At 39.3% G+C, this 22,635-nt stretch overlaps 1 protein-coding gene across 6 annotated transcripts in view; it reads left to right on the top strand.

The window, feature by feature from the left end:
* The window catches only part of PIP5K1B (phosphatidylinositol-4-phosphate 5-kinase type 1 beta), a 112,670-nt gene that overhangs the window by 28,634 nt on the left and 61,401 nt on the right, over window positions 1-22,635 (top strand). For 5 of the 6 annotated variants that reach the window (XM_064437994.1, XM_064437997.1, XM_064437999.1 and 2 more), the window contains exons 2-4: window positions 5,197-5,275; window positions 5,878-5,946; window positions 22,489-22,619. In XM_064437994.1, coding sequence (XP_064294064.1) covers window positions 5,878-5,946; window positions 22,489-22,619 — 200 coding nt within the window. In that variant the 5' untranslated portion in view covers window positions 5,197-5,275. Of the gene's footprint in view, window positions 1-5,196; window positions 5,276-5,877; window positions 5,947-12,941; window positions 13,039-22,488; window positions 22,620-22,635 lie in introns of those variants that run through there. The other variant, XM_064437998.1, reaches the window with a different exon arrangement.

The raw sequence follows: 22,635 nt of genomic DNA, 5'->3' as shown, positions 1-22,635 counted from the left end.
CAAAGAACATTCGCTGGCATTAAAAGACATGGGGTTTTTGGAGAGGAGGTTAGCTTGTGATGACTTGAGAGAGCTGTAGAATGTCTCATGTATTGCCTCCTTTCTTACTCTGTGTACGACACCAAATTATGCTTCATTTCACTTGTTTACATCTGCTTATTGGCACACTGCCTAGGTTCTTAAACACCACTCTATGTTGCCTGATCACCTCAGAATGAAAGCAACTAAATAATAAAAATTGTAGCCAGTGTTGTTTTAAAGCCTAAATAAAAGCTCTGTAAAGAAGCTAAAGTGTAATAAAAACAGTTTAGGTCACACTTTTCACCTGATGCTAACAACTGAGCTGCCTCTTGAGCGTTCTGAAAATAGTGCAATACAAAAAACCTCTCAGATTCCTTCATCAGTTCCTGTTCCAAGGGACACTCAGAAGTATGCTGATATTTTAAACTTGATTTCCTATGGAAACAAAATGAAGGTACGTTTGTCAGAGGATGTTCTGTGTGTCCTGAGCCCCTTTTGCAAATCATCTTATAAATAATCCTACTGTTCAAATTCTACTGGAGAGGGAAGGGGAAAGCTGTTGTCAGTTTTGGATGACCTAAATTCGTCAGCTAAATTTGACAGTGGTCCAGAATACAAGCAAATTCATGGAAAATAGGCAAGACAATATCTAATTGGGAAAACTGGTGCTGATGTACGTGTCATATTAGGTGGCAGAGAATCCAGATAGGAGGGAGACTTTATAAATGCATCATCTGTGAGAGAAGTTTGCTCAGTGCCTAAGAAGGTGTGAGCTCCAGTCTTGATCATCCAAAGGGAGTAGGGGAGTTAGCTTTATTACTGCCTTTTAGTCTTCGAGCTACTCTCCTGTAGCTCCAAGAATGCTGTGAATGGTTTTGGGGCACTCGAGGCTGGCAGGGGGGGATCGTAAGAGGACAAGTACTTAGAGAGTAATTTTTCATTAATGAGTATATGTTGATGGATTTCTTGTGCTGTGGAGCATTTTTGGTTTAGAAGTTTTCCCCCTTCCCACATCACTGCGTAATGCAGATTTGCAGTTTCATACTGGAGCTGAAATCTGGCAGCGTATGACTCCGTCCCCAAGGTGGTTTGGTGGAAGTGTGTTGTCATATAGATCTGCAAGTCCTTTTAGTGAATTGAGGAACTGACTTATCAAGCTGCTTTCACAACTACCACACGGAAAAGTATAATTGGGCAAATCTTACCAGTGAAAGTGAGTTTTGCAGTAAATGAAATGGCTGAAGTAATAACAGAGGAGTGACAAGGGCTACCAAGGAATTTAACTTGATTCTTTTTAATGGAATACACTATAAACGTGGTTTATAGGATTAGAAATACCTGGCAACATCTTTACTTGTGCTGACAAACTGCCATCATCAAGAATGCAGTCTTGTGTTGAAAACTTCTAGTTACTTAGGATAGGTAAAATGGTTATTCTGATAATCTCCGTTTTTTGTCTGGTACTAACTTAATATCCTTGGTATGAATTTAATATGAGATTCTGCGTGCTCCTCTGAGGAGTCAGCTGCCCCATTCTAGGGGTTTTGTATCTTCCTGGAGGAAGAAAACTGTTCAAAGATTAGAAGGTGGCTGTCTCTAATAAATAGGTTATCCGCAATGGACAGAAGTATGAGAATCAAATTTCTTGATTAATTCCAAAATTGTGTATTCCATGGTAATGCATTCACTTACAAAAAAAAAAAGTGCTTCCTGAAAATCCAGTTGTGTTCTTCAGACTCTTAAAGATGAATAATGTGCACCAAACAGTCAATTTTATTTGTATGTTATTGGTCTTAAGGAGACCTAATTAATTCTGTATTTTTTAACTTCCAGTATTTTCCCTGTGCCCACTGGAAAATTTTAAGTGTAATTTTGTTTTACTTTGCATTTGTGTTTTACTCCTAATATTTAAAATGATAAATAATGCCAAGTGGAAAGATAGCAGAACATTTTCTTTCAAATTTAGTTTCTCTTTCTGGATGTACTAGTGAGTGTAGAAGCCTGCCAGCACTAGACCTGGGAGACATCTCTCTCAAAAGCTGGGGCGGGGGGGGATGTAAAATTTTAATTATCAGCCAGGACAAGGCAGCAGTTGTAGTCAGAAGCTGTGTGGCTTATATTTGGAATGTGCTTTAAAAAATTATTTAATTAAGAAAATTATTTAAAGATGCCAGGAAACACAGTCTTCAAACAAATGTTTTCTTGATAGTGGAAAGAAGGCAGAATTAATCTTTGGTTGGATAAATTAATGTGTGAGGCCTAACGACAGCATTTGTCATGGATGTTGGCTTTCACTAAGTTGGTGAGAATTCTAAAGTTCACTTGAAATTCAGCTGAAAGGCCACTCAAGTGTTAGTACCATGTATCTGTTCCTGTGAGCTGGGCCTACGCAATTAAGGTAAAAACAGATAATTATAATCTAGCAAAATGAACACCTTGTGCTGTCAGTAGAAGGTGAATTTCTGCTGTATAAGGAAAACGCAATTACAAATTCAAGAACAAAAGAAGAGAAGCTGGGTAGGAAGCTTCGATTTGCTGTCTGTCACCTCAGTTCTTAAAACTCTAGCTGCATGGCGGGTAGGGTGGTGCTGGCATAGTGGGCTTCTGGCTAGGCATAGAAATTAAAAAGGTGCCCCTGTAGTTTTAGAGGAAGATGTGTATGGCACTTTTTCCCTGGAATAATTTAAATTGCAGTTTGTGTTATTTAGGAAGTGTTTGATTCAGCATTCCAGTGTGAGAAACTAAAGTGTAAAACGTAGATTTCTTTGTTTAAAGGTTGAAGCATATACTGAGTAGGTGTGATTCTTTTAAGTCTGCATTTAGGACAAGGAGATATTCTGAGTAGGAAGTTGGAATTGAAGGCATGTGTCTCAGGAACTGAACAGGTCACACTAGTTTTTGCTGCAAATAAGGCTCATCACCAGAATGTTGACTTTTCAAGAGCTTTTGGGAAAAATACTCTTTAAATTTCTATTGGACTTAACGTTTCTCTCTTCTTTTTTTTTTTTTTTTTTGTCATCAGGTAGGATATGTGGTGTCTAAGAAGCTAAACAGATCTTTATAGCCCAGTCTCTCACTGAATACCTACAGTATTTTCAAGACTAAATGTTTTCCTCCTCTGCCTGTCTGCCCCAGTCTTACTTTGAGTCTGCCCTTTGTCAGATACATGCAGAGATCCTGTGCTTTAGGCAGTAGTTTCTCACTATTGTAATAAATAAATAGTTGTAGCTTAGCCTGGAAGTGGGTCCAAGACTGTAAGTTGTGACCTGTCTTTGCACTCAGCACAACTGAGACAGTAGCTCTTGCTATGTGCACTGTAAAGCCTATGAGAAGGCACTCTGTACCATTTCAGTAGCTGCAGAGCAGGGAGAAAAACACACAAAGTAATACTTGCTTTGCAAAATATTATGAGCATGCAATAGAAGATGGTTGTCACAGCAAAAATCTTCAAAGAAGTTTAATAGTACCCCATTTAAGTTAGAGCTGTGTGCTCTGTTTCTCAAAAGATTAGGAACCAAAATAATTCTATTCTAGATGCATCTAGGAATGAAAAAACTGACATAGATAGGAAAGATTTACCTTTTTCATGGTGGCAACAAACAGGCTTTTCCGTGTCTGGCATGACTGTATTCTTCAGCTAACTTCTTATTAAAAGTAGGTTTCCATGTTGCGTTCGTATTTGGCTTTTGCTGAGTATGTGTGATAATATTTTAGGAAATTCTGGGAGCAGTAGAACATCCTATCATATTGGTAGTGTTGGGGTTGTGTGGAGAAGAAAATGTGGGGGCTTTTGGTGGTTTTACCAAGGGATGAGTTGATTAAAAAGTCTTCCTCCTACTAGTGATTAAAATGACATTTTGTTTCCTGTAGAAGCTGTTTTAACAGAAGTTCTTCATGTCTTGTCGTTTGTACTTGTAGAGTTAAAAGCATGGATCAGTGTTAAGCAGTATTAAATACGTGAATATAGTTAAGCTTGGTAAACTACACTCAGTTTTAAAAGCTGTCAAAACTGAGTTGTTGCCTTTAAGTGGGAGTTTGATATGCAGGATTATGCTAATGCAAATTCAAGTAAAGGAATTTTTGATTAAGATATGTTAGTTGTGTGAAGGCTACAATGAAGATTAGCTAGCTGCAGCAGGAAGTACTGGTATGTAACATTAGGAGAGTTTTTTCTAAGGTGGTATTGTTTTTTTCTCATAAAATCCAGCTTTCTACTTGTTGTCCCCCTTTTTTGGTTTGGGTTTTTTTTCTCTCAGGTGCAATTAACAGTCTGCTTCTCTGAAGAGGAATACTGTTTTGAACAGAAAATACTGTTTTGAACTCTTATGAAAAGATTTCTTAGTAGGGTTATGTATACTTTTCAGGTTACTAAAAAAGTAAATTCAGTGAATAAGGTGTGGGAATTTTTTTAAAAATCAACTTCTAGTTTTATACAAGATGCTATTTGCACTGATTAAAGGCAAATGAGATTTTTTCTTCTGGTGTGGTTGAGAAAGTAAATTGAATAACTTTACTGATGTGGCTTAAAACAGATGTGGAAGGTCGAAGCTGATTCCAAAGAGGTATCAAATAATACCTGATTATGTAATATTTTCCTCATCTGTTTGTCAAACCATTTTAACTATGAAATAGCTCACCTCAACAAGACTACTCACAGAAAAAGTTGGCTGATGGTAACTACCATTATGGGTAACTTCCAAAACAAGTTTATTTGTTATCTACGACTATTCAGTGTGCAGTCCTCCAAACGGTCACTTCTATTGCTTATCCTTTTGGCTTTGGTGGAATTAAAATATGGGCTATCCCAAGTGAGTGGAGATTATAAGGTTTAGTATTTAATTTTCAAAGTCCTCATGGAAGAGAGCATGTAATTACACAACACTCCAGAGCATGTATGTCTGCTGCTCCACATAAATGTTTTATTGTAGGGTTGCTTGTGCCACAGTAGTGAAATATCTAGGACAAAGAGAAATTAGACTGCATTGGTTCTCTCCTGTGTAATACTGCTAGTTTCTAAGTACATTAAATGACCCATTAGTAACCAAGTTATTTGAGATGATTCTTGAAAATCATCACTTATAGCTGGATTCTTGCTTCAGCTGAGTAATAGTAGAAAAAGAAAATCTAAAGCTATTCTGCGAGATGTGAAATTGTGATGGATTTTTCTTTTAATAGGTTCTGGAAAACATTAGCACCAATGAATGACTTGATCTTCACACTCAGCTCCAGATGACTTGTCCTGTTGTTTGTAAGGGTATGTATACTTCCATTGTGAAAGTACTGGCAAAGTCTAGAATTATTCTAAAAGACATCTTTGTAGCTTTTTGTTTTCACTTTGGCAGCCACACTTAGTGTCTGACCCAAGGGACCCCTAACTTAATGGTTTATTCTTGATCTAGAGTCACTTTACAGCCATGATAAGATGCAGTGTCCAATATCTCGTTGCTTCTTTGAGGAGATAGAGCATGTCAGTGCAGCCAAGGGCCTTGGACCTCTGAGACATACCAGGGAATATCTGGCTTGCAAGTTTCATATTTTTGCCTTTCAAGATCATCTCATGCAGTCTGCTGAGGAGCAAGATTTCACTGCAGTGTCTTCCTGCAGACCTGCATACTGGTGTTGAGAAAACAGAAATGGAGGGTTGTGTAGAATCAGTCATATGCTGGATGTGTGCCTGGGGCAGTCTTGTCTTTTTAGCCTGCCTGAAAACTATTCATAGTCACTGATCTTGGTGACTTGCTGTCCTCTAAAAAGTTTGAATTTAGCAAAAAATGCATAATAAATTGTACGTTGTTTTCTGAACACTGACTTTTCTAAAGCAACTACTTTGTTTATAACTTAAGCTTCTATTGTTAGATGTCATCTGTTACTGAAAATGGAGATGTTACTTCAGGAAAGCCAAATGAAGAGAAAACATATAAAAAGGTAAATAGGACTTACAACATTTTCACTGCATGTTTTTCCCTTCATATTGGTAATTCAAACCTGCTGTAAGTGAAATGTATTTCAGAACTGACTAAATACAAAAACAAAACACATTCCGTGGATTTTTTGAAAGTACTTTATTCTTTCTCTGAAGTTGTAAGGCACTTAACACCCACTGCAAGAGCTGACTATTTGAAAGTGTGTTCAGTGCAGCTTTAAAATACACACTCTTGCTAGACAGACCTAAACACCTAACAGATAGGCATAAACACCATTGTCAGAAATTTAGCATGGTAAACGCTTTGAATGTTTTTTTGATGTGTCTGGCCTACAAACCTACCGTATCAGCTTAGTGCTCTGCCAAACAGTAAGCTTTTTTTTTTGGTGTTAAGAGAGGACATACTTAATGTAGGACAATGTGTCACGGTAGCAGCTATTTAGGGCTATTTAGACGTTGTCTCTGTAGCTGATCCTGGTTTTGTTTTTGTTTTTCTGGCACTGATTGTCTGAGACCAGCATTATTTAGGTCCACCTAGTACTATTAATAACTAAGAGGATAACTAACTAACTACAAATGCATATTTTTCTATACATATTTACACAACGAAATTGTTAGGTGCTAGATTTGATAATTTTCTTGACAGATCACCTCAGATAAGTTTGTGGTTTTTTCTTAATTTGTGTAATCTAGCACAGAGATCCACATGCTCCTACAGTATGTATTGTGGTTTAGGGTATTTAATTTGAGTGTTGCCTATAGCACTGCTGGTGAAATCAAGGACAATAATAAGCTCCTATTTCTTTTCTTACCTCTTTTATTGGCAGCTACATTCTCAGTATCTGTGTGGCTTTAACATTCCAGATTATTTCCTTTCATTTCTGAGAAAATTGTTTGAGAAAATGCATGTTTTTCATTTTAGATATAGGTCTAGATACAGTCTCACAGCCTGTGACTTTAAAATATTGAAGTCTGAATTGTTCTTGACATTTAGTATGAGAAAGGAAGAAAAGTTCAGTGCCTGAGTTGGATACTTCTGCAGTTTTATATTGCTAGACTAGACAAGACAAATCCTGGTAATCCCACCACAGGTGAGTTTTCATTCCCCCCAGTCATCCTACATACTCTTCTCTGTTTCTGTCCAACTCTAAATTCAAAATATTCCAGAGGAAGCTTTATAAAGACTTCTCACCATGGCACAAATTATTCTGTGTATTTACTGGCAATACATCTCTGACAAAACCTAGGATCCACAACCACATCACGTTGGGAGATCACAGTGACTATCATCTCCAAATTCTAACCTTCCCCCTGAACCACTGGTTGTCTGTACTTGTATCTTATGCTAGTTTAATTGCTTTTCTTATACTTACATCTTCAGTTGTTCTGTTTTCAAGATCCTGTGTTGCATACGCCCCATAGTTTAGTGTTATCACCAAATATTTTCGTTATGCTCCTGCTTCTTGTGATAATGTTAGTAAATAAATTGTAGGGTCAAATTTTATTAATTTATCTATGCAGGGCTTACTGGTAGTGAGTCTTTGCCCAATGCTTTCAGTTTTAACAGTGTATCTCTCCTCTTAAGCCAAATTCCTTACAAACCTTGCACTTTCTGTTAATTCTCACCTTCCCCCGATATTGCATGTAACATAGTTTCATTTTTTCTTTTACAGTAGTCCAGAGGAATCAACTTTCTAGAAAGTTGGTTACAGGGTGAGCACGGCAGGACCTTTGTCTGACAGATGCATTTCATGCCATTTCCCATTTAATTCCATATTTTATGTAATTTTCACAAGGAGATCTTGCTCTATTGAAGGCTTGTTTACAGTTAAGACCCACCTGTCTTTTATTGCCCACATAACTTTTCTTTACTCTTCTATACAGGTATTACATTTACAGTTCTCCAGTCATGTGTTGTTGCACTTGATTTGTTTGGCTGGAAAATAGTGTGACTTGACTATCTGTGACTTCCTGTGCCAATTCCTCCAGAAATCTGGGCTGGCGAAAAGCGTGTTTCCTCAGCTGATGCTTTTTCAGCTACTTGAGCAGTTCTTGCTCTCATCCACCACTGCCCATGTGGAAACTCTTAGGCGAGATACTCACGTAGTTCCAAGTCAGACCATGCTTCCTAACCGATTATCATTGTTCAGAGGCTTCCCTTCCATCTTATTATGGTTTTTTTTTTAAAAAAAAAAAAAAGTGAAGGAGCTTCTGCTGTTCGGCTTAGGAAGGCAAAGATCAGTACCTTGGCTTGAACTGGGGCAATTCTGTTTTTCTCTCTGCTCTGCAGGAGTAAAAAACCTCTAATGTATCACACAAAGGCATCTGTATAATTGCTGTTAAAATGGGACTGAGTAAGTTTATGAAGGACTGTGTGGTGTGGGACCAGCGTGTGTCTTTGACCTGGAATATTCTTACCAGTGATGTGCTCCCCTGAAAAGGTCTGGTAGCCAAAGGAGTTTTGTCATGAGATGTGGGCATGGAGGGTTTCAGTGGAGCAGTAATATAGCTAGAAGCAGAATGAATAACTAACATGTAGTTCAGAAACACAGACCTTAGAAAAGTTTTGTAATGTCAGTTTTTATGTGGGTAATTCAAGGGATTTCTAGTGATAATTCTAGGAGATAATAATCTGAAATGTGATGGTAGTTTCAGTCTCAACCCCACCCCATGTAAAACGTCACCCTTTCAAAGCAGAGAGATTAGTGAAGGAAGAGTTAATGTCATCCTGCCATTGCCTCCTGTTGTGGGACCCACTGGTTCCACATGAGGACTCATTAACAACTTTGGCACGAGCTGTGTGGTTTGATCTTACCTTTAAAGTCTTCCATGGGCTCTTTATCGTCTCACAGAGCCTTTTGTTTTAAACAGTTTTGCATTTTGCTTAATTATATTTTCTGTCCATTCATCTCTCATAATAGCATGCAAAGATTACATCTGTGCAGCTTTAGTCATCTATGTATAGATATGTTAAAATTACATACAAACAAGAAAAGTGATGCATGGAAAATGTATGCTTTGTGATGTAAAATCCAATAATCCATAAGAGAAAATTAAATAAATGCCTTGGCCTTAGAGGTGTTCACCTTGTGCCAGGTCCTAACTCATCATATATATCTTAAGCCATGTTTTAGTTGCTTGATCTGAAAATGTAAACATCCCTAATTAATTAATAAATGTGAATTGTCTCATAAGAGATACCTGGAGAAAAAGTAGAGAAAATAATTGCAAAAATTTGATTTATTTTTTTTTAACCAATCTTATGCAAGTGTAAAAAAAATTAGTATTTTAGTCTTGGAGATAAAGGTATTATTTATCTAGTGTAAATGAAACTGCTTACCTTAGCCAATAAAATCTGTCCCATTGATAAGTGATGAATGGTGGCTTACTAAAACCCATTTCCATCAGAAAACAAAATTTCTAACGGCTGTTTGAAGAAAACCAATTTTCCACTGGGGCATGTAGAAAACCTTCATATTCTTTTTCTTGTGGTTCAGTCCCACTTACTTCTGAAGGCTCTGGAGTGGATGATCTAGGATACTGCTTGGAGCAGCAGGTGGACTGGACTGACTGACATGGAAAGGACATACAGCTGCAGTTGCACCTAGTGACGTGGGACTCAGTTGCTGCAGCAGATGGAGAATAAGTTGGAACTAAAGACTCTTTAATCCACTCCCTGTTCTGTTTCCTCTTCATTCTGTAATTCTGTCTTTTGCATGCTGCTCATACTGTCAGGGTGTGCACTGCTGAGCATGGTGTTCCCATCTAGTGCAGCTCATCTCTGAGGAGTAGTTAGCTGTGCTAAATTAGTTTGTAGCTCTGTGCTAAGAAAAAGCATCTGAATCATTCACTGGTGAAAATACGCAGTCCTCAAAACGTGCTTGTCCTTTCTCTGTGCCTATGCATCAGTGTATTTTGACCTGCTGTAACTCTTTAGCATAGTTTGGCCCTGGGAGAGTCCCCAAAGGGATTACTTGCCTGTTCATCCTGGGGGGAAAAGGAATCTTGTTCACAATTAAAAAGTTTGTTTCTGACCTCTACTGTATTTGCTGTGCAGTAGCAATATGTTCCAAACTTGTGTTAAGTTACAAGAGCTATCCATGTATTACAAACATCTGTAGTAATGACTGTTTTTCATTGTTTTTAAGTTCGCCTCAGTTGGGTAAAAACAAACTTTCTCCAGGAGAGCATCTCTGACTTCATCCAGGATAAAGCTTTCCAGAATAATAAGTAATCTGTAGGCCTATCAGTTGCATTTCTGGGACATTAGATTCTCCCAGTATTTTCTTCATGATTTTGTTCAGCTCAGCTAAAACAGAGGTAGGTAACATCTTTATCTGAATTAATTAAATCTTCATTTCTTCAGTTTCCTATAGTAGTCAAGTTTTGGCCCACTTCCCTGGCAGAAGAAAATCTGACTTGCTAGCTGCAAGATGTAAACACGGCTTACATTACTAAAGCCTTGTGCGAGGCCTTGCCACTAGCATTACTACAACACCCTTTCAGACTCTGAAACGCATAACTAGACCAAGACAGTAGTGGCATGGTTTCTGTTACGAATCATGCTTCTTCATTCAGTTCTAAATTAAATTTTTTTAAGCTTAGGTTTCTCTGACACTGCTCTTTCTGCTTTTCTGGCTTTCAATTTTAATGTTATATAGTGAAAGTCCTTGAGAGATGATGGAACACAACTTTCTGTTTGGGTGTGGTGTTTTGGTGTTTGTTTTTTTTTTTTTGAAAACCACAACCTTCCCTTGCATATCCTCTCATTAATATGGTGTTAGTTAAGGTGGGATCTGTTCAGCTGTTTGGCTGCATTCATTTGCTACATGTGTTATAATCTCTGAAACTCCTCCTGGGTTTTCTTGGTATCTGTAAATTTCAAAAAGTTGCTAAGTTTACAGTGTGAATATCACCTAAAAAATGTCAGTCGCTTTAGTCAAAGAATTTAGTGGAAGATAAACTTCACAGATATATGTTTAATGCAGCTTTTAAGGTAGAGGATTCATATAACTTTGAGATCAAAGAAATCTTCAGTTATGCAAACTGTGGCCGGTTCTTTGAGGGAGGAGTTTTTTGTTTAGTTGGTTTGTTCTGGTTTTGGGTTTGTTGGTTTTTGGTTGTTTTATTTGTTTGGGTTTTTTTCAGAAAGAAACAGGGGTGGGAGTTGGGAGAGAGGCTGTGGTTGTTTGCTCCATTTCATGCTTGAAGATCCTAAGCAAAGTAGCAAGGGGGCCTGGCAACAAAAAGCAGTCACCAGACCACAGCTTGCCTTGGATATCCATCATGGTATTGTCACTGAAATCTGGAGTATGCAATAGCCACTTTTTTTTTCATTTCCTTCTGATGTTTTGCAGACTTTTTTGTGAGAAGCTGCTGATGCACATGCAGTTCTTGCATTGCGATGTCATTAATCACACAATAGTCCCTAAATCTGCTTCCTGGCAAAGATTTCAGTAGCAACCTGATGCTTAATACTAGGGTGGTGGCAAGAATGACAGGAGACAGAGGTCTGTCAGAGCACATTAAGTGTGTAGAAGAAAATCACACCAGAAAACAAAGTGGATATATACGGTGCACTTTTGGAAACCTGCTGGTAGATTACTAAAATATCTACTTGTAATATGAAGGCTGCCATGCATGTATACAATTAGACATTGTTTCTTTTTGTTACATATCTTGCAGCTCTTGTGCTTAGCTTATTACAAACACTTTACATAACCTGTTCGAAAGTGTGTATCATAAGTGTGAGTCACTTTGCCCAGGAATTTGCCTGAATAAAGGAAACCAACTACCTATTGTTAGCGCTTGCAAACATGTACAAGCAGCACTGCTGCATCACTTTTGGCATTAGCTTATGGCCTGAGTCTAATGTCTGCACCTAGGGTACTTAATCTTGCAGACACTGAAACTTTGCTGCTGGAGTTTTTGCTGCACTGGGACCTGTGTTTTCAATGACAGCCTTCTGAGCACTTTGTAAATCTGCAAAGATACTGAAATTACTCTGCTTAGTGGCTTTGCCTGGAGCAATGGCTACTACCAAATTTCTTTCAGAGAGATAGAGAAGAACCAAAGCCTTGGATTCATGGCTTCTCCAGAAGACATGAATGTTCTGAAATGGAAGGAAAAAATTAATTGAAAGCCATGGAGTCACATGAATCCAAGTTTGGAAAATGAAGGGGGATCACATTCAGCTTGTGTCAGAAAAGCATTCCAATAGCAGTTGAGCTGAGAGAACCAAATATGTGGATGTCTTAACTGTCTCCTGGGAGAGCATCCTGACAAAGTTCTTAAAATTAATCGAAGAACTACAAGAAAATGACTTTCACCAACTTTAAATACTAATTATATAAAGAGGAAAAAATACAATATTATCAGTTGCACTTGTTTAATGATCAAGCATTTATGCTAGCATTCAGCATAGTATGCCAGAAAAAGATATGGTCTACTGTTTATATTTTAATAGCATACCTATATGTAAAATTTAGAAAGCACAACCAACACTATATAGAGCAGCATGTAGTGCTGCATTGGTTTGTACTGAGGCATCTCTCTAGGGTACAAAGAAAAAAAATGGCAAAAGAACTTGGCATAGACCAGTATAATTTCAGCTTTCTAGAAGAGAACATACACCCTGGATATTTCTGCTCTTTGCTGCAGGCCTTTATTTTCCTAGGTCCAGGGACGATTTCTGATTACATCTGCATTCTACAGATAAATATCTGTCTGCCTTTCTGGTTATTTTGAATTATAGATTGCCTTATAATAAGAAAAAACATTGGGTAGAGTTTTCCTCTGGAGGTCACAGCTGCTTCTTGCAAAGCAGACTGGCGGTGTTAAAGTAACTTTGTTCTGTAGGAAGAAACAACAACTTAGTAACAGCCATTCAACTCCCCCAGACCCTACCCACCCCAGCAGCAAGATCCAGGGGTGAGGGTGGTGGGCAGAAGTCCAGCTTCATGAAGTGTGACCAGAGCAGCTGGGCAAACATTTCATAGAGAGAAGAACAGCGTGAACTGAAGGAGGAGTGAGGAAGTACTGTGGCTGTAGTGACCCATGATTACCAGTTGTGGAGGAACAGTGAGACTAGTTCAGTCAGTGGGGTTTCTTAGTAACTCTGTTTATGTCCGTTTGTGATGTAATGTAAAATGAAATTGATAGCTCAAATGTGACACCTGCAGAGAGCATGCTGAGATGGGGTAGCCACCTCCAGAAGCTTCAGCAGAAGCACCTGCAAGAAGTGTTTCAATGGGATTGTAAGCACAGCAGGCACGCAAAGACGAGAGGGCTCTAGTGCAGAAGCAACAGGCTAGTCAATAACCACAAAAACATCTTGAATCTAATTGCAACTTCCAAATGGTCAACAAGAGCTCTTTTAAAATCTTGCATGAAGAAGACATGCTGTTTTTCAGTAGGCACTTTCCTGGCGTGGTTTGGCCTAAGGGTTTACACAGTTTATGGAGGCTTAGTATCTTTTGAGAAGTCTGGAAAAGATAAACTATGTTTGCTTGGGAGTGATAGTGTGTAGATTCCTGGTACTTACGGTAACCAGTATAACTGAAGAATAAATGCTTACTTGTAGAAGAAAGTTCACATCTGGCCTAACCCATGTGGCTTGAATAATTCTGACCAAGTGAGACCCTGTGGATCTCATTTATTATTTTTAATTAACTTCACTGAGCATGCTACCTGAAGGAAGACAGCTGTTCTATACCAGTCCAGTTCATCAAGTCCAACCTAGCAGCAGAGTGGGATGGTAAGGGAGATGAAAGCAGGTGTCTCCACAGACAGTAGTAGAAAGAAATGAACTAATGGAAGCTACGTTGTGGGAAGCATGGCTGCAGAACAGTGTTAATCAGGGGTGGCTTCTGCTCACATGCCTTTTTCTCCCCATCTCTTACACAGAACTGTGATAATTAGGTATCTCTACCATTTTATTAGGTAGACTATAAAACCCGTTTGAATGACAGTAGTACAGAGGGTGAAAGACAGCAAACATCATCTTGCCTTGCAGAGTGATAATGAGGTGGAGTTGCTCAGGCAGAGGGTTTTTGTTTTGGTGTTTGGTTTTTTTATTGCTTTATAGCACATGCAATAAAGCAGATTTCTTCTGGAAGAATCACCATCTTTGCCCCAGAAAGTTCACAGGCCAAACTTCACCTGCAATAAAATTAGTTATAAAAAGGGAAAATGGATAAACAAGGATAAAGTTTACATCTACCCAGTCCTAAAGGACATCCCCAGGCTGTCTACTGTTAGAGAAGGCAAGGATGTTAGAGTTAAATTTTTTTGCGAGCTGTTTGTGGGGAATGCATAAGACTTGTCAAAGAACAACTGAAAGTTAGAAGGAAAAAATGGGAAAAATAATTTTGTGAATGAGAACAGAGGGAACTTCTGTTAAATGAAGCTTGTATCCCACTCAGTTCCTCTGCTTATGGTTTGTTACATGATTCAGTTTGTCATTAAAAGTGCTATACAAATATGGAGAAAATACAAGAAAAAATGTTTACAAGAATAAACCTATTTACCATATCTGAAGTCTTTGTGCAAGATGTACTCAGAACCAATCCTTTACCATCACATCAGTGGTTAGTTAGGTTTTCTAGCTGGAAATAATTATTGAGCAATTCTGGAACTTTAGTACCTATATTTTTGTCATCCCTGGATTTTTAAATTTTTTTAAAGGACAGACTTTTCTAATCTTTTCAATAGCTTTGTCTCCATCTTGCATAGTTGTTAAGTAACTTCCGTTGACTTTTTTTATCTGAATGTAAACTACATTGTGTGTCCAATTTAACCTCTCTTTATGAAAATAACAAATATAAACTTTACAGAACTAGCCTGAAAGCAATTATCTGTAGGAAGAGCAATGTTAAAATCCTACCTAGTACCTTCATGGGATCATACACAAACTTAATTATCAGATTTGAAAGGATTTAAATTCTCATTTATTTTGCTACTCTGATGTAGAGTGAGTGGAAGACCCATCTTTAGAGAACAGAAATTAATAAGATGACACATCTAGTGCTAGATGCACATATTCCATATTCCTACCTGTGTTCTGTGTTATATTCTGGTTTCATCCTGTAACCGGTTGTTATACTTTATGACTCTGCATATAACTTTTTGTCTCTAGAGGCCTTTTAGCAATGCCATATGACAAATATAGAGAAAATATATAGTTACCCTTGACAAAAAGGGGCAAAGGTATGTTTCATCAGATTGGAGACAATTCAGGCTTTCATATGCAGGATAAAACTGTGGAGAGGCAGTAGACAGAAGGAAGAATTAAGTTTCATTTTGAATATGTTCATATTGTGGACAGCGTTGTGGCTTAACCCCAGCCAGCAACAAAGCCCCTTGCTCACTGCCCCCAGTGGGATGGGGGAAAGAATCAGAACGGTAAAAGTGAGAAAACTTGTGGATTGAAATAAAGATGGTTTAATATGTAAAGCAAAAGCTGCACATGCAAGCAGAGCAAACAAAGGAATTCATTCACTGCTTCCCATTGGCAGGCAGGTATTCAGCCATCTCCAGGAAAGCAGGTCTCCATCACTTGTAACAGTTACTCGGGAAGGCAAACACTATCACTCTGAACATCCCCCTGTTTCTTCTTCCCCCAGCTTTATATGCTGAGCATGACATCATATGATATGGAATTTAATATCCCTCTGGTCAGCTGTCCCAGCTGTGTCCCCTCCCAACTTCTTGTGCACCCCCAGCCTACTTACTGGTGGGGTGGGGTGAGAAGCAGAGAAGGCCTTGGCTTTATGTAAGCACTGCTCAGCAATAACTAAAACATCTCTGTATTATCAACATTGATTTCAGCACAAATCTAAAACATAGCTCCATACTAGCTACTATGTAGAAAATTAACTCTATCCCAGCCAAAACCAGCACAGACAACAAGGCAGACTGAGTAAAGGAAAAATGTGGGAATCCTAAAGCATTATGAGATACAGTAAAGGAATTTTGTAGGTTGAGGTGAAAATAATAGAGGGATTGATTGTAATGACTTTGTTATTTGCTACTCTGTTATTGGATGTAGAGCAATCTAAAGAGGTAGGGTGATCCCATTTGTTGAGCGTGGAGTTGGGTCTAGCAGAGCCTGTCTGGGAGGCTTTTTGCCTCAACAGTTTAGAAATTGTGGGACTTCTCCTGGAGTACATTATCTCCAGTACATCTCTTCCTGAAATGCAGTTCTTTCCCCTTAACTGATCTGTTCCTATTTAATAGGCAACTGGTGGTAGGTGGAAGAGAAATGTCCCCACCTGCTTTGAAATATTGGCACTCTGAGGCAGTAGTACAGAGAATGGGCAATTTCCCAGTTCGCATGGCTGCAAGAACTGTGATTTACATTATACTTAATCATATAGTTCCATGCTTTCCTTTTCAGTATTTACATAAGGTACAGTTTAACCTGAATTTGAGTGAAAGTCTTGCTTTTCTCTTCTGAACTAACTTTTGTTAAAAATCTAGAGTGCAGAGAAACTGTACCTGTTTCTAGTTCTGGATTAGAGAGAAATTCAGGGGTCCCACTACCAAGACAAGAATGTACTGGCCATATGGCACAAAACACTGAGCTACTATAAATTGTGTCCATTGAGATGTGATTGAGGTGATGACACATTAATTTTGAGGAGGTAGGCTTTTTTCTAGTTCAGACTTCATCTGTCGTCCTGCAGCCAGTAGAAGGCCCTATCCCATTTGTTTTATCCTGTGAGGGTATGATTTTTTTAATTCAACTGGGTGGCTGACATTAGTGCTTATGTGAATCAGGAGACTGATCCTGCTGAAAACTTGTATCAGCTCTATTGTAACTGGTTGGCTGGACACAGAGGAACTGTTGCTGGCACAGTGGGAAGAGTACCAATGCATAGATTTTGGGGGCTGGAGAGGAAAAAGCAGGTCTGTCCTTTTCAACAGTAGCATCAGAAGTTAAGATTAACATAAGCCCGTAAGACCTTGGCTGGTCTGAGAGAGATGAGGTTGTGTGCCTACTCCCCATTCAAGTTTATGCTATGGTATGTTGCCAAGGAGGACAAATCTTGGCCTGGCACATTAGGATCCACAGTATCAGAGCTAATAAAAAGGTAGTTTCAGTCTGAAACTGGCAACATTTTTCAGGGTTTCTGTCTTCATTGTCAGTACAAAAACCACCAATGCACCTGTGCAGCAGACAGTAATACCCTATTCAGAAAAAGGAGGACAGTAAAGCTTTTGCTTCGTTGTGCCCCTTTAGGTAGCAAAGACTGACGCCACAGTGTGTGACAGGGTTGGATTTGCTACAAATCCAATTAATTTCATAGTCTAAAATTAATCAGCTGAAGTTGTTTATCCTGTTAATTATGTTTATTCTTTCATAGAGCTTCAGAAGGTGTTGATAATGTGGTAAATGATGTAGAAGTCAGACAGTCACTGTATGCTGTCAGCTGTACAGTTACAGGCTGATACATGGACTTGAGGGCACTTTCTCAACCTCTGTATGAGGCTAATAGGAAGAAAAAATTCTTTCAGGCTATAAAAGAAAGAACTTGTGGCGTAGAAGGTTGCTAGATTTTATTGCTGTCTCTATAGCAGGAGAGTATTCAAGAAGAGTTGAAAGGAGTAAGGTTCTTAGGTTTAAAAATAGACCTTGCTGCCTTTCTGGGCATTAAAAGAGGTGCCTGAGTAAGGAAAAATGAGTGAGAGAGTTCAACTTCTCCATTTGCATTTGTAGATTCCAATAAATATATTTTTGTAGTAATAAAACAAATGAATCAAGAACATTTCCCCTAAGGCTTGAGGAGCAGCTTTTTTGCCTCTTCCTAGGATTCCATTCCATTCCATTAATTATAAAGTAATAATAATAAAGAAGTTAGACCAAGATAAAATAAGTTTGTATTGAGACAAATTCCACGGTTTGTTTTGTTTTCATTTTAAGGCTTGTGAAAACAAAAACTTGCCATTTGCTTAGGGGATATTGGGTGACCAGCCTTTGTTGGGGTTAATGTATAACAGTGGTCCACAAACAATTGACTTTAGGTCAGAATTTGCCTTCAGCATGCTATAACCATTATCCATTTGTTTTAAAACAGTTGTTAAAGTATCCTGAATGATTTCATAACATTGGTGTTCTATTAAACCTATGGCTGTGATTGCTGCAGAAATGATGGATGATTACTAAGGGCACTCTTGAATAGGAGTGGAAATTAACAAGAAGGTAACCTTGTTGGTAAGGTGTGCACCGTACTAGTAGAAGGCCTTATATTCTGCACTCATGAGGCTGTAGGTTGTTTTCTGAATTTGCAGAAGTCCTGCAGAAATTGTTTATGAGCTTGAAAGATGACCCAGGGTTCTCATTTTGAAATCACATTACTAGGTTACCTGCCTTGTTTTTTTGGGGGTATGGTGTTCAGGTTTTTTTCTTTTAAAATGCTTATGCTCTCTCATTAATAAAATACGGTACTGTGCTATCTGCGGCTATTTCATATGTAGCCCTGTGTTGTGGCAGTGAACAAGATGGGCATCCAGCTATGAAGCAGAAACTATTTGTATGTGTATGGGTTTGATCAAAGTTACATAATTACTACTTTTGTTGGGTATTAATCATTCATAAATAGAGTCTTTTCAAGGAAAGAAAAACGTGGCTCTTCTTATGACACAAAGCCAAATCTTTTTCATAGTCAAAGTAGCAGTCTAAGAATGGTGGTGGCGTTTGTTCCCACCGAATAGCCTGTTCTGAACTGTTATGCAAGTGCAAGTTCTGTTTGGTGTGCAGTCTTAATTACTTAGGAGGTACGCATCTCTTACCTTTTCTAAAAATAAGCAGTAACTGTAGCATATGCTGTTCTGAGAACTATAACAAGAGTAGTTTTGTGTGCACTTCAACCCTTTCTTATATAATTCCCACTCCTGAAATGTTTTTGTTTAAGTGCTGAAGTAGTTCTGGCCGTGAAAATGCTGGTGTTCTTTGCTTCCACTGATACAGTCTCTTGTTTGGTGGGTGGGAGGTAAAACCTGAAAACAGGCACCAAAATGGTATTTTCAAACTGGTGAAAATACACCATGCAGAGGGAACATACTCCCTTCCTGATAGCCTTCCTTCCCTTTCCAATGGTTTGCTTTATTCACTCCTTCCATCTTTTCTTAGGAATTCCTTTACTGACTGATTTTATTATTTTGACTGAGTTCTGCCATTTTTATATCCATCCAGCTAGATTTTCTAGTCAGTATGAAAAAGTTTCAGTTATGGTCTCAATTTATGTATATACAGTATCTATCACAATTTGGCACTGTCGTTTCGAACGCTTCTCTCCCCTGCAAGCCCTGTTCGTTGAATTTAAGTAATTTCACTCTGTGTATAGATTTTTATATTGAGATTCCTCTTTCTTCATCAATTTAATTTCTCTCTGGATTTCTGCCAGTTAATGCACCTCTTGCATTGACTGTTCAGCAGAACTTAATGAATACATTTGTGTCCAGAATCTGCATTTAAACCATTAGCCTGCAATGTGATGCCTTGGCATGCATGTACAATCACCTGGAATTTCTGACTGTTTTTTCCAGAAGATAATGCATGGTGTTTCAAACTCCTGAAGCAGTTTGAATGCCCAGTTAGATGGAAACATCTTAAGAGGATCATGATGGATAGCTATAGGCTGTTTCATAAAGACAGGCAAGGAATAAGAGGAGTCGTCATGCTCTATGTTAAAGAGAACCTTGAATGTATAGAAGTCAACTATGGCAATTGTGGAAGCCCTGTCAAATGCCTCTGGGTCAAGATCAGATAGGTCACCTCCAAGGGGGATCTTACAGTAGGCATCTGCTACCCACCTCCAAACTAAGACGATAAGGCCTATGAAGCAATATTTGCGCCATTTAAGCAAGCTTTGGGTCAACAGAACCTTCAACTACTCGGACATTTGTTGGAAGAACAATACAGCAGCTTGTGTCATCCATCATGTTCCTGGAATGCGTAGAGCACTACTTCCTCCTACAAATGTTAGATGTGCCAACCAGGAATGAGGCATTGCTGGACTTGCTACTCACAAACCAAGAAAACCTGCTTTGCATATCGTGGTTAGTGATAGCTTTGGCTGCAGTGAGCACAATGTTGTGGGGTTCGGGATCTGCTGAGCATGCTGAAGGTTAGTACTAAGACAAAGGTCTTAGATTTTAGAACAGCAAACTTCAACCCACTTAGAGCTCAACTGGCAAGGATTCCAAGGGAAGCTTCCGTGGAGGGTAAAGGAGCTAGCAAGTGCTGGAAGCTTTTCCATAATGTTCTCCTGGAAGCACAAAGCCGGTTCATCCCCTTTAAAAGTAAGGGAAGTAGAGAGATCAAGAAACCCCCTTGGCTTAACTGCAAGCTTCTGAGTCTGCTCAAAACCAAGAGAGAAACATGCCAGAGATGGAAAAGCAAACAAGCACCCACTGAGAACCACAAGGGTATCACCAGGGCATGCAGAGATGCAGTGAGAAAAGCAAAAGCACAGCTTAAATTGAAATTGGACAGAGATGTCAAAAACTACAAGAAAGGGTTCTTCAGGCACATAAACAACAAGCAGCAATAGAAGGAAAATGTTGGCCTGCTGTTAAAGGAGAGGTGAATTAGTTACTAGCAACACTGAAAAGGCAGAGGTTCTCAACACTTTCTTCACTTCTGTTTTTACCAGCACTGTTGGGCCCCAGGCCTTAGGAACAAAAGTCCAGGTTGATGCAAACACAGGTGCACCATCAGTGAAGGAAGAATTGGTATGTGTACTGTTACAGGAGCTTGGCCCTGACAATATCCACCCAAGGGTGTTAAGAGAGCTGGCTGGTGTCTGCAAGGCTACTCTCCATAATCTTGGAGAAGTCATGGAGACTGGGGGACGTCCCAGAAGACTGGAAGGAGGCTACTGTCACCCCCATCTGAAAGAAGGGCTTAAAGGAGTTTCCAAGAAACTATAGGCCCATCAGTCTTATCTCAGTCCCTGGGAAAGTTATGGAACACATCTTCCTGGGAGCTCTCACAAGTCAAACGAAGCATGTGATTGGGAAAAGCCAGCACGGATTCACCAAGGGCAAATCATGCTTGACAAACCTGATTGTTGTAGAAGGCAAAGTAACTTGTTTGATTGAGGTGGGGTGAGCAGTGGATGTTGTTTACCTGGATTTCTCCCAAGGCTTTCAGTAGGGTTTCCCGCAGCCTCCTCCTAAAGAAACGGATGTGTTATGGTCTAGACAAGTGGTCTGTGCAGCGGGTGGGGAGCTGGCTGAGAGGCTGCACCCAGTGGGTGGTGGTAAATAGCTCCTTTTCAAACAGACAACCTATCATAAGTGGGGTCCCCCAGGGATTGATGTGGGGCCCAACACGCTTTAATATCTTCATAAGTGATCTGGATGATGGGATCAGTGTACCCTGATGAAGTTTGATTATTCCAAATTGAGTGGGGAAGTGGATGCTTTGGAAGGGAGGGCCATCTTGCAGGAAGACCCTGGATAGGCTGGAAGAGTGGATTAACCAGAACCTTATGAAGTTTAACAAAGACAAATGTAAGGTCTGGGAAAACCTGGGAAAACATAATCCATGAGTGCAGCACAGGCCAGGAACTACCCAGCTGGGGAGCAGCTCTGTGGAAAGGGACCTGGAGGTCCTGGTGAACAAGCAGCTCAATGTAAGTGAACAGTGTGCTGCTGCTGCCACAGCAAAGGAAGCCAGTGGGATGCTGGGTTGTGTCAACAAGGGCAGCAGAGATAAAGGAGTCATTATTGCACCCTACACACTGTTTGCCAGGCCACACCTGGAATACTGTGTCCAGTTTTGGTCCCTGCTCTTCAAAAAAGATGGGGACAGGCTGGAGAAGTCCAGAGAAGGGCTGCAAAGGTGATCAAAGGACAGGGAAGCCTGCCATATGAGGAAGGGCTGAGAGAACAAGGTTTGTTCAGCCTTGAGAAAAGAAGGCTTAGGGGAGACCTCATCACCATGTTCCAATATTTAAAGGGCGGCTACAAAGAGGATGGAGACTCCTTTTTTACAAGGAGTCGCATGGAAAAGAAAAGGGGTAATGGCTATGAGTTACTCCTGGGGAGATTCCAATAGGACACAAGAGGAAAACTTTACACAGTGAGAACAATCAGCCTTTGTAATAATCTTCCCTGGGAAGTGGGAAGTCCCAACATTGGACGCTTTTAAGATTTGTCTAGACAGGGTGCTGGCCCATCTTGTCTGTACAGTGCTTTTACCAGAAAAGGCTGGACCAGATGACCCCTGAGGTCCCTTCCAACCTAGTATTCTGTGATTCTGTGATAACTTAGAATGAAATGCCTAAATTATTTGCACAGTTTGAAAAATCTCAGCCTGTGCAACCAGAGAATTGATTTGTATAGGTTTTGCTACAGCATAGTGTTATTTTAAATATTTCAATTGAAAAGCAATCATCTGTCTGAGGTCTGGGATGTAAAGGTGACATGGTGTTGTTATTATGAAAATGATTAAGAATCTAGCATATAATGTTACTGATAAAGAACAGAAATCTATTTTTAGCAAACTCATGCTTGAATTCTTATTTTCTATGCAGACTGCATCCTCAGCTATTAAAGGTGCTATCCAGCTGGGAATAGGATACACAGTAGGAAACCTTACATCAAAACCAGACAGAGATGTTCTCATGCAAGACTTCTATGTAGTGGAAAGTGTCTTCCTACCAAGGTAAGGACAAGCCTAT

This window comes from Phalacrocorax carbo, chromosome Z, assembly GCF_963921805.1.
Source record: "Phalacrocorax carbo chromosome Z, bPhaCar2.1, whole genome shotgun sequence".
Lineage (NCBI taxonomy): Eukaryota > Metazoa > Chordata > Aves > Suliformes > Phalacrocoracidae > Phalacrocorax > Phalacrocorax carbo.
This window is presented reverse-complemented; position numbering and strand designations above follow the sequence as displayed.